Source organism: Pseudochaenichthys georgianus, unplaced genomic scaffold (assembly GCF_902827115.2).
Source record: "Pseudochaenichthys georgianus unplaced genomic scaffold, fPseGeo1.2 scaffold_1824_arrow_ctg1, whole genome shotgun sequence".
Lineage (NCBI taxonomy): Eukaryota > Metazoa > Chordata > Actinopteri > Perciformes > Channichthyidae > Pseudochaenichthys > Pseudochaenichthys georgianus.
In genome coordinates this window covers 12,838-24,599 of record NW_027262589.1, presented here as the reverse complement: position 1 = coordinate 24,599, position 11,762 = coordinate 12,838, and the positions used below count along the sequence as shown (strand labels likewise).

At 49.8% G+C, this 11,762-nt stretch overlaps 1 protein-coding gene across 1 annotated transcript; it reads right to left on the bottom strand.

Moving 5' to 3' along the window:
- Nucleotides 1–3,458: 3,458 nt before the first annotated feature.
- Nucleotides 3,459–11,101, bottom strand: LOC117441607 (serine/threonine-protein kinase TBK1-like). Its single transcript, XM_034077672.2, has 4 exons — nucleotides 10,810–11,101; nucleotides 4,783–4,888; nucleotides 3,873–4,013; nucleotides 3,459–3,748 (listed from the first exon to the last, which is right to left on the bottom strand). Exons 2-4 carry the CDS (start codon nucleotides 4,867–4,869, stop codon nucleotides 3,572–3,574), a joined length of 405 nt encoding a protein of 134 aa, XP_033933563.2. The 5' UTR covers nucleotides 4,870–4,888; nucleotides 10,810–11,101; the 3' UTR covers nucleotides 3,459–3,571.
- Between the last annotated feature and the right edge of the window lie 661 nt (nucleotides 11,102–11,762).

The following is an 11,762-nucleotide window of genomic DNA, read 5'->3' as shown; positions in this document are numbered from 1 at the left end:
AACCCTGACATGAGTCCTAACCCCTGACATGAGTCCTAACCCCTGACATGAGTCCTAACCCTGACATGAGTCCTAACCCCTGCTATGAGTCCTAACCCTGACATGAGTCCTAACCCCTAACATGAGTCCTAACCCCTGCTATGAGTCCTAACCCTGACATGAGTCCTAACCCCTGACATGAGTCCTAACCCCTGCCATGAGTCCTAACCCCTGACATGAGTCCTAACCCCTGACATGAGTCCTAACCCCTGACATGAGTCCTAACCCCTGACATGAGTCCTAACCCCTGCTATGAGTCCTAACCCCTGACATGAGTCCTAACCCCTGACATGAGTCCTAACCCCTGACATGAGTCCTAACCCCTAACATGAGTCCTAACCCTGACATGAGTCCTAACCCCTGCTATGAGTCCTAACCCTGACATGAGTCCTAACCCCTAACATGAGTCCTAACCCCTGACATGAGTCCTAACCCTGACATGAGTCCTAACCCCTGCTATGAGTCCTAACCCTGACATGAGTCCTAACCCCTGACATGAGTCCTAACCCCTGACATGAGTCCTAACCCTGACATGAGTCCTAACCCCTGCTATGAGTCCTAACCCTGACATGAGTCCTAACCCCTAACATGAGTCCTAACCCCTGCTATGAGTCCTAACCCTGACATGAGTCCTAACCCCTGACATGAGTCCTAACCCCTGACATGAGTCCTAACCCTGACATGAGTCCTAACCCCTGCTATGAGTCCTAACCCTGACATGAGTCCTAACCCCTAACATGAGTCCTAACCCTGACATGAGTCCTAACCCCTGACATGAGTCCTAACCCTGACATGAGTCCTAACCCCTGACATGAGTCCTAACCCCTGACATGAGTCCTAACCCTGACATGAGTCCTAACCCCTGCTATGAGTCCTAACCCTGACATGAGTCCTAACCCCTAACATGAGTCCTAACCCTGACATGAGTCCTAACCCCTAACATGAGTCCTAACCCCTAACATGAGTCCTAACCCTGACATGAGTCCTAACCCCTGACATGAGTCCTAACCCCTGCTATGAGTCCTAACCCTGACATGAGTCCTAACCCCTAACATGAGTCCTAACCCCTGACATGAGTCCTAACCCCTGACATGAGTCCTAACCCCTGACATGAGTCCTAACCCCTGACATGAGTCCTAACCCCTGACATGAGTCCTAACCCCTAACATGAGTCCTAACCCCTGACATGAGTCCTAACCCCTGCTATGAGTCCTAACCCCTGACATGAGTCCTAACCCCTGACATGAGTCCTAACCCTGACATGAGTCCTAACCCCTGACATGAGTCCTAACCCCTGCTATGAGTCCTAACCCTGACATGAGTCCTAACCCCTAACATGAGTCCTAACCCCTGCTATGAGTCCTAACCCTGACATGAGTCCTAACCCTGACATGAGTCCTAACCCCTGCTATGAGTCCTAACCCCTGCTATGAGTCCTAACCCTAACATGAGTCCTAACCCTGACATGAGTCCTAACCCCTGACATGAGTCCTAACCCCTGCTATGAGTCCTAACCCTGACATGAGTCCTAACCCCTAACATGAGTCCTAACCCCTGCTATGAGTCCTAACCCCTGACATGAGTCCTAACCCCTAACATGAGTCCTAACCCCTGCTATGAGTCCTAACCCCTGACATGAGTCCTAACCCCTGCTATGAGTCCTAACCCTGACATGAGTCCTAACCCCTAACATGAGTCCTAACCCCTGACATGAGTCCTAACCCCTGCTATGAGTCCTAACCCTGCTATGAGTCCTAACCCCTGACATGAGTCCTAACCCCTAACATGAGTCCTAACCCCTGACATGAGTCCTAACCCCTGCTATGAGTCCTAACCCCTAACATGAGTCCTAACCCTGACATGAGTCCTAACCCCTAACATGAGTCCTAACCCCTGCTATGAGTCCTAACCCCTAACATGAGTCCTAACCCCTGCTATGAGTCCTAACCCCTAACATGAGTCCTAACCCCTGCTATGAGTCCTAACCCTGACATGAGTCCTAACCCCTGCTATGAGTCCTAACCCCTGCTATGAGTCCTAACCCTGACATGAGTCCTAACCCCTGACATGAGTCCTAACCCCTGCTATGAGTCCTAACCCCTGCTATGAGTCCTAACCCTGACATGAGTCCTAACCCCTAACATGAGTCCTAACCCCTGACATGAGTCCTAACCCCTGCTATGAGTCCTAACCCTGACATGAGTCCTAACCCCTAACATGAGTCCTAACCCCTAACATGAGTCCTAACCCCTGACATGAGTCCTAACCCCTAACATGAGTCCTAACCCTGACATGAGTCCTAACCCCTAACATGAGTCCTAACCCCTGCTATGAGTCCTAACCCCTAACATGAGTCCTAACCCCTAACATGAGTCCTAACCCCTGACATGAGTCCTAACCCCTGCTATGAGTCCTAACCCCTAACATGAGTCCTAACCCCTGCTATGAGTCCTAACCCTGACATGAGTCCTAACCCCTGCTATGAGTCCTAACCCCTGACATGAGTCCTAACCCCTAACATGAGTCCTAACCCCTGACATGAGTCCTAACCCCTGACATGAGTCCTAACCCCTGCTATGAGTCCTAACCCCTGCTATGAGTCCTAACCCCTAACATGAGTCCTAACCCCTGACATGAGTCCTAACCCCTGCTATGAGTCCTAACCCCTAACATGAGTCCTAACCCCTAACATGAGTCCTAACCCCTAACATGAGTCCTAACCCCTGCTATGAGTCCTAACCCCTAACATGAGTCCTAACCCCTAACATGAGTCCTAACCCCTGACATGAGTCCTAACCCCTGCTATGAGTCCTAACCCTGCTATGAGTCCTAACCCCTGACATGAGTCCTAACCCCTGACATGAGTCCTAACCCCTGACATGAGTCCTAACCCCTGACATGAGTCCTAACCCCTGACATGAGTCCTAACCCCTAACATGAGTCCTAACCCCTGCTATGAGTCCTAACCCCTGCTATGAGTCCTAACCCCTGCTATGAGTCCTAACTCCTAACATGAGTCCTAACCCCTAACATGAGTCCTAACCCCTAACATGAGTCCTAACCCCTGACATGAGTCCTAACCCCTAACATGAGTCCTAACTCCTAACATGAGTCCTAACCCCTAACATGAGTCCTAACCCCTGACATGAGTCCTAACTCCTAACATGAGTCCTAACCCCTGACATGAGTCCTAACTCCTAACATGAGTCCTAACTCCTAACATGAGTCCTAACCCCTAACATGAGTCCTAACCCCTGACATGAGTCCTAACTCCTAACATGAGTCCTAACTCCTAACATGAGTCCTAACTCCTAACATGAGTCCTAACCCCTAACATGAGTCCTAACCCCTGCTATGAGTCCTAACTCCTAACATGAGTCCTAACCCCTAACATGAGTCCTAACTCCTAACATGAGTCCTAACCCCTGACATGAGTCCTAACTCCTAACATGAGTCCTAACTCCTAACATGAGTCCTAACCCCTAACATGAGTCCTAACCCCTGACATGAGTCCTAACTCCTAACATGAGTCCTAACTCCTAACATGAGTCCTAACCCCTAACATGGTGAGTGACTGACCGACGTCGTGCAGCACGATGAGGAACTCGTCCTCCGGCAGCCCGTATGCGTTGGAGGATTCCTCGAGGACGGTGTAGAGGCTTCCACACGGACAGTACTCCATCACCAGCACCTTGTGCCGCGTGTTAGACTGAGAGAGGACACGCGTTAAACTCAGACGCGCTATCAAGCAAGAAGCGTCAAAATAATAATAATATACAAAATAAATACAAATAAAATATATATAATAATAATAATAGGTCGTGCTTCCAGACCTCCTCCTCCACGGCGAACAGCTTCACGATGTTCTTGTGGTTCAGCTTCTTCAGGACCTCGAACTCTCTCATCTGGACGTCCAGCGGCCGCAGGAAGCTCAGGTTGTTGAACACCTTCACGGCGTACAGGTCGCCCGTTTTCTAACGTGTGATAGAACACAACATCAGCACCGTTACGCTGTAATAACGTGTTGCCCTCGCTGCAGACTTTGAGCTCCAACTGGGATCTGACAGGAAGTGACAGGAAGTGACAGGAAGTGCTGCAGAAGCCGTCTTTATGTAAACAGTCTGTTCGACGCTCAGAGCATCTGCTTCCCGGTCACAGGGCTGCAGGTAAGAGACGTCCCTCCAGTCTGCAGATCAGATGCGTCTCTTCAAATGTATATAAGTGTATTATATGTAGTGTCAAAATATATTTTTAAAGAACCCTGAAATCAGAATCAGACTCAGGGACTTTTCAGGGAGTTTTTTTGCTAGAAATGCATAGTGATAGCCGTGCTGCTCTCTGATTGGCTGTGAGCCGTGCTGCTGCTCTCTGACTGGCTGTGAGCCGTGCTGCTGCTCTCTGACTGGCTGTGAGCCGTGCTGCTGCTCTCTGACTGGCTGTGAGCCGTGCTGCTGCTCTCTGATTGGCTGTGAGCCGTGCTGCTGCTCTCTGACTGGCTGTGAGCCGTGCTGCTGCTCTCTGATTGGCTGTGAGCCGTGCTGCTGCTCTCTGACTGGCTGTGAGCCGTGCTGCTGCTCTCTGACTGGCTGTGAGCCGTGCTGCTGCTCTCTGACTGGCTGTGAGCCGTGCTGCTGCTCTCTGATTGGCTGTGAGCCGTGCTGCTGCTCTCTGACTGGCTGTGAGCCGTGCTGCTGCTCTCTGATTGGCTGTGAGCCGTGCTGCTGCTCTCTGATTGGCTCTTACCTTGTGTCTTCCTCTGTAAACATTGGCTGTGGCTCCCTGACCCAGCAGGTCTGAGATCAGCCACAGGTAGTTAGTGGTGCTCTGCATGATGACAGGTGCAAGGATCCTGGAAATGTAAATATGAATATATTATCAATCATTCATTTAATTTATAAACACAGCAACATGAGTACAGACAGAACGATAACTGCATCTTGCCTCGAGCCGTCCCTATAGAAACCGTCTCTTTCCACAGTTCACCACGGAGCCTCAGTTTCGCTCGCAGCTCACGCTCCACTAAACCCCCCCCCCCCCTGCTCATCGCGTCCAAATCGCGCACGGTCCGCGTTGTCCCGTAGCAGGCACTCGCCGGGGAAACGATCATCAACGCTCCGAAAAGAATCCCACCAGACTCGTTGCCCCTCAGAGGACGTCCTTTTCCTTTTCCTCATTTCAAGCGATAAAAACTCTCGATCTTCTCTCGAATTATTAATATTTTCGGACGCCCTCGGCTCGAGTTCGAGACTGATAGATGTCCTCTGTACCCCAGGGACTGATAGATGTCCTCTGTACCCCAGGGACTGATAGATGTCCTCTGTACACCAGGGACTGATAGATGTCCTCTGTACCCCAGGGACTGATAGATGTCCTCTGTGCACCAGGGACTGATAGATGTCCTCTGTACACCAGGGACTGATAGATGTCCTCTGTACCCCAGGGACTGATAGATGTCCTCTGTACACCAGGGACTGATAGATGTCCTCTGTACCCCAGGGACTGATAGATGTCCTCTGTACCCCAGGGACTGATAGATGTCCTCTGTACCCCAGGGACTGATAGATGTCCTCTGTGCACCATGGACTGATAGATGTCCTCTGTGCACCATGGACTGATAGATGTCCTCTGTGCACCATGGACTGATAGATGTCCTCTGTGCACCAGGGACTGATAGATGTCCTCTGTACCCCAGGGACTGATAGATGTCCTCTGTACACCAGGGACTGATAGATGTCCTCTGTACCCCAGGGACTGATAGATGTCCTCTGTGCACCAGGGACTGATAGATGTCCTCTGTACACCAGGGACTGATAGATGTCCTCTGTACCCCAGGGACTGATAGATGTCCTCTGTGCACCAGGGACTGATAGATGTCCTCTGTACCCCAGGGACTGATAGATGTCCTCTGTACCCCAGGGACTGATAGATGTCCTCTGTACCCCAGGGACTGATAGATGTCCTCTGTACCCCATGGACTGATAGATGTCCTCTGTACCCCAGGGACTGATAGATGTCCTCAGTACATCAGGGACTAATAGATGTCCTCTGTACCCCATGGACTGATAGATGTCCTCTGTACCCCAGGGACTGATAGATGTCCTCTGTGCACCATGGACTGATAGATGTCCTCTGTGCCCCAGGGACTGATAGATGTCCTCTGTACCCCAGGGACTGATAGATGTCCTCTGTACCCCAGGGACTGATAGATGTCCTCTGTGCACCATGGACTGATAGATGTCCTCTGTACCCCAGGGACTGATAGATGTCCTCTGTGCACCAGGGACTGATAGATGTCCTCTGTGCACCATGGACTGATAGATGTCCTCTGTACCCCAGGGACTGATAGATGTCCTCTGTGCACCATGGACTGATAGATGTCCTCTGTACCCCAGGGACTGATAGATGTCCTCTGTGCCCCAGGGACTGATAGATGTCCTCTGTACCCCAGGGACTGATAGATGTCCTCAGTACCCCATGGACTGATAGATGTCCTCTGTACCCCAGGGACTGATAGATGTCCTCTGTGCACCATGGACTGATAGATGTCCTCTGTACCCCAGGGACTGATAGATGTCCTCTGTGCACCATGGACTGATAGATGTCCTCTGTACCCCAGGGACTGATAGATGTCCTCTGTACCCCAGGGACTGATAGATGTCCTCTGTACCCCAGGGACTGATAGATGTCCTCTGTGCACCATGGACTGATAGATGTCCTCTGTACCCCAGGGACTGATAGATGTCCTCTGTGCACCAGGGACTGATAGATGTCCTCTGTGCACCATGGACTGATAGATGTCCTCTGTACCCCAGGGACTGATAGATGTCCTCTGTGCACCATGGACTGATAGATGTCCTCTGTACCCCAGGGACTGATAGATGTCCTCTGTGCCCCAGGGACTGATAGATGTCCTCTGTACCCCAGGGACTGATAGATGTCCTCTGTACCCCAGGGACTGATAGATGTCCTCTGTGCACCAGGGACTGATAGATGTCCTCTGTACCCCAGGGACTGATAGATGTCCTCTGTACCCCAGGGACTGATAGATGTCCTCTGTACCCCAGGGACTGATAGATGTCCTCTGTACCCCATGGACTGATAGATGTCCTCTGTACCCCAGGGACTGATAGATGTCCTCAGTACCCCAGGGACTGATAGATGTCCTCTGTACCCCATGGACTGATAGATGTCCTCTGTACCCCAGGGACTGATAGATGTCCTCTGTGCACCATGGACTGATAGATGTCCTCTGTACCCCAGGGACTGATAGATGTCCTCTGTACCCCAGGGACTGATAGATGTCCTCTGTACACCAGGGACTGATAGATGTCCTCTGTACCCCAGGGACTGATAGATGTCCTCTGTGCACCAGGGACTGATAGATGTCCTCTGTACACCAGGGACTGATAGATGTCCTCTGTACCCCAGGGACTGATAGATGTCCTCTGTGCACCAGGGACTGATAGATGTCCTCTGTACCCCAGGGACTGATAGATGTCCTCTGTACCCCATGGACTGATAGATGTCCTCTGTACCCCAGGGACTGATAGATGTCCTCTGTACCCCAGGGACTGATAGATGTCCTCTGTACCCCAGGGACTGATAGATGTCCTCTGTACCCCATGGACTGATAGATGTCCTCTGTGCACCAGGGACTGATAGATGTCCTCTGTACCCCAGGGACTGATAGATGTCCTCTGTACCCCAGGGACTGATAGATGTCCTCTGTACCCCAGGGACTGATAGATGTCCTCTGTACCCCATGGACTGATAGATGTCCTCTGTACCCCAGGGACTGATAGATGTCCTCAGTACCCCAGGGACTGATAGATGTCCTCTGTACCCCATGGACTGATAGATGTCCTCTGTACCCCAGGGACTGATAGATGTCCTCTGTGCACCATGGACTGATAGATGTCCTCTGTGCATCAGGGACTGATAGATGTCCTCTGTACCCCAGGGACTGATAGATGTCCTCTGTACCCCAGGGACTGATAGATGTCCTCTGTGCACCATGGATTGATAGATGTCCTCTGTGCCGTAGAGACTGATATATGTCCTCTGTGCACCAGGGACTGATAGATGTCCTCTGTGCACCATGGACTGATAGATGTCCTCTGTACCCCAGGGACTGATAGATGTCCTCTGTGCACCATGGACTGATAGATGTCCTCTGTACCCCAGGGACTGATAGATGTCCTCTGTGCCCCAGGGACTGATAGATGTCCTCTGTACCCCAGGGACTGATAGATGTCCTCAGTACCCCATGGACTGATAGATGTCCTCTGTACCCCAGGGACTGATAGATGTCCTCTGTGCACCATGGACTGATAGATGTCCTCTGTACCCCAGGGACTGATAGATGTCCTCTGTGCACCATGGACTGATAGATGTCCTCTGTACCCCAGGGACTGATAGATGTCCTCTGTGCACCATGGACTGATAGATGTCCTCTGTACCCCAGGGACTGATAGATGTCCTCTGTGCACCAGGGACTGATAGATGTCCTCTGTACCCCAGGGACTGATAGATGTCCTCTGTACCCCAGGGACTGATAGATGTCCTCTGTACCCCATGGACTGATAGATGTCCTCTGTACCCCATGGACTGATAGATGTCCTCTGTACCCCAGGGACTGATAGATGTCCTCTGTACCCCAGGGACTGATAGATGTCCTCTGTGCACCATGGACTGATAGATGTCCTCTGTACCCCAGGGACTGATAGATGTCCTCTGTACCCCATGGACTGATAGATGTCCTCTGTACCCCATGGACTGATAGATGTCCTCTGTACCCCAGGGACTGATAGATGTCCTCTGTGCACCATGGACTGATAGATGTCCTCTGTGCACCAGGGACTGATAGATGTCCTCTGTGCACCAGGGACTGATAGATGTCCTCTGTACCCCAGGGACTGATAGATGTCCTCTGTACCCCAGGGACTGATAGATGTCCTCTGTACCCCATGGACTGATAGATGTCCTCTGTACCCCATGGACTGATAGATGTCCTCTGTACCCCAGGGACTGATAGATGTCCTCTGTACCCCAGGGACTGATAGATGTCCTCTGTGCACCATGGACTGATAGATGTCCTCTGTACCCCAGGGACTGATAGATGTCCTCTGTACCCCATGGACTGATAGATGTCCTCTGTGCACCATGGACTGATAGATGTCCTCTGTACCCCATGGACTGATAGATGTCCTCTGTGCACCATGGACTGATAGATGTCCTCTGTACCCCAGGGACTGATAGATGTCCTCTGTGCACCATGGACTGATAGATGTCCTCTGTACCCCAGGGACTGATAGATGTCCTCTGTACCCCAGGGACTGATAGATGTCCTCTGTGCACCATGGACTGATAGATGTCCTCTGTACCCCAGGGACTGATAGATGTCCTCTGTGCACCATGGACTGATAGATGTCCTCTGTACCCCAGGGACTGATAGATGTCCTCTGTACACCAGGGACTGATAGATGTCCTCTGTACCCCAGGGACTGATAGATGTCCTCTGTACCCCAGGGACTGATAGATGTCCTCTGTGCACCATGGACTGATAGATGTCCTCTGTACCCCAGGGACTGATAGACGTCCTCTGTACCCCAGGGACTGATAGATGTCCTCTGTACCCCATGGACTGATAGATGTCCTCTGTACCCCATGGACTGATAGATGTCCTCTGTACCCCAGGGACTGATAGATGTCCTCTGTGCACCATGGACTGATAGATGTCCTCTGTACCCCAGGGACTGATAGATGTCCTCTGTACCCCAGGGACTGATAGATGTCCTCTGTACCCCATGGACTGATAGATGTCCTCTGTACCCCAGGGACTGATAGATGTCCTCTGTGCACCATGGACTGATAGATGTCCTCTGTACCCCAGGGACTGATAGATGTCCTCTGTACCCCAGGGACTGATAGATGTCCTCTGTACCCCAGGGACTGATAGATGTCCTCTGTACCCCAGGGACTGATAGATGTCCTCTGTACCCCAGGGACTGATAGAGTGCACTTCAGTGGGCTGGGTCCCAGGAGGATAAATATTAAAGCAAAATGTACTCAGCTATGAACTAAGATACTAACCACTGATCGTGTGCATACATACAGAGAATACATTCAAAATAAATACAAAAGTAAGAATGTGAAATAAACATATTAATATAAACATAAGAATATAACGGTTTTGTGAATTCATAAATTAAAACAAACTTCTCCACGTGACGTTACCCTACGTCATGACGCAATGGTGACGTCAGTGTGTGGGAAACTCCCGTTCGTGAACGTGATTATTAAGGTTGTTATTGTTTTAAAACATATTTGTTTATTTGTTTAATTGTTTACCGGACAACCCGCCATCTTTACTGACACTAAACACGTTAAATGATCGATAAAAAAAGCAAGCAGCTGGTATATCATCATCTTCATCTTCATTTAAAGAGACTCTTGGTGCATTATTACAAAACACACAACACTGAAATATGAATTAAAAGGCAGTGGTACCGATGTTTCCGCGGAGGGGTCTGGGAGCGCACTGAGACACGGATTTGACAGCAGCATAATGACAGAGTTGAGAGTTCCGATTTATTTTCCACCCGCGAAACAGAAACACGATCATTTCTCAACATTAGAATCCTCCTAACCTTACCGGAACCCAGAGTCCGTTAGCTAACACTTCCGCCTACATAACGGTACCGATGACTCAAACACATTTAAAGGCTTTGTTGTTAAAATAACTGTTTTTATTTTTGTTTATTTCCTCACCTATTTTCTGCGGCCTCTTCTTCCGCTGTTCCCTGGACACGTGACTACAGCGGCGACCAATCAACGCGGAGAGTGAGGCAAAAGGGGGCGTGGTAGAAATACCGTAATACTCAGAGTAGCAACGGTTTATTAAATTACTAATAACAATGATTTTATAGCGCTTTTCCTGGTGCTAAAATACGTTTTACAAGCAACTAAAGATAAATAACTCTTCTTATAATCTCTTACATGTAATAAGACCCGTTTTAATTGACTAATAATGTGTTCTGCCGCAGTTAAATGGTCCCAATCCTGACTGTGACGGTTACTGCGATATCTGAAAATAGAAACCTAACGGTCTGCTATGAGGGCCAATCAGAGCGCAGAGTGAGGTAAAGGGGGCGTTCATTTTGCCTCTGTCTGCACTCTGATTGGCCCTGTATTAATTACCGTAATACTGAAAGAAGCAGTGGGTGATTCAACCCCACATCTTAGTTTCTGATACGAGAAGAACGACTTATCTCTTTTTTATTATAGGGTAACTCTTCTTTGGCTGTAATATATATAATAATATATTGTTTTAAGAGCTAAAGGTGCCAAATTGTGCGTTCTCCTGGCTCTGAGCAGTAGCGTGGCGTGGGAAAAAAGTTAAGGGAAGCCAATAATACGTCTTTTCTTTTGGGTCGGGGTGTGGTGGTCAATGTAATAACGTAACCAGATGAGTGATTACAGCACCCGGTATCATTTTACACACATTTGTATCACACAGATGCAGGACTCACACACGCCTGCTATCTAACCGACAGGTCCGCGCGCACTCTCCAGCCCAAACTCTAATAAGCATTCATTCACAAACTAAATCAGGAGAGCTTTCACGTTTTACGTCCGATTCGCTCCAGTTTGGGCATCGGCCTGTCATCAGATTGTATCTGTTGTTGCTGCTGTAGCGGAAGTTTAGTACAATTATTTTTGAT

Bases quoted from the DNA above. Each gene is read 5' to 3' on its own strand.
- LOC117441607 (XM_034077672.2), bottom strand. From the start codon at position 4,869: ATGCAGAGCACCACTAACTACCTGTGGCTGATCTCAGACCTGCTGGGT. The intron at 4,014-4,782 runs GTAAGAGCCAAT...ATCACACGTTAG, and splicing joins TTTACAGAGGAAGACACAAG to AAAACGGGCGACCTGTACGC. The intron at 3,749-3,872 runs GTCTGGAAGCAC...GTCCTCTCTCAG, and splicing joins TGTTCGCCGTGGAGGAGGAG to TCTAACACGCGGCACAAGGT.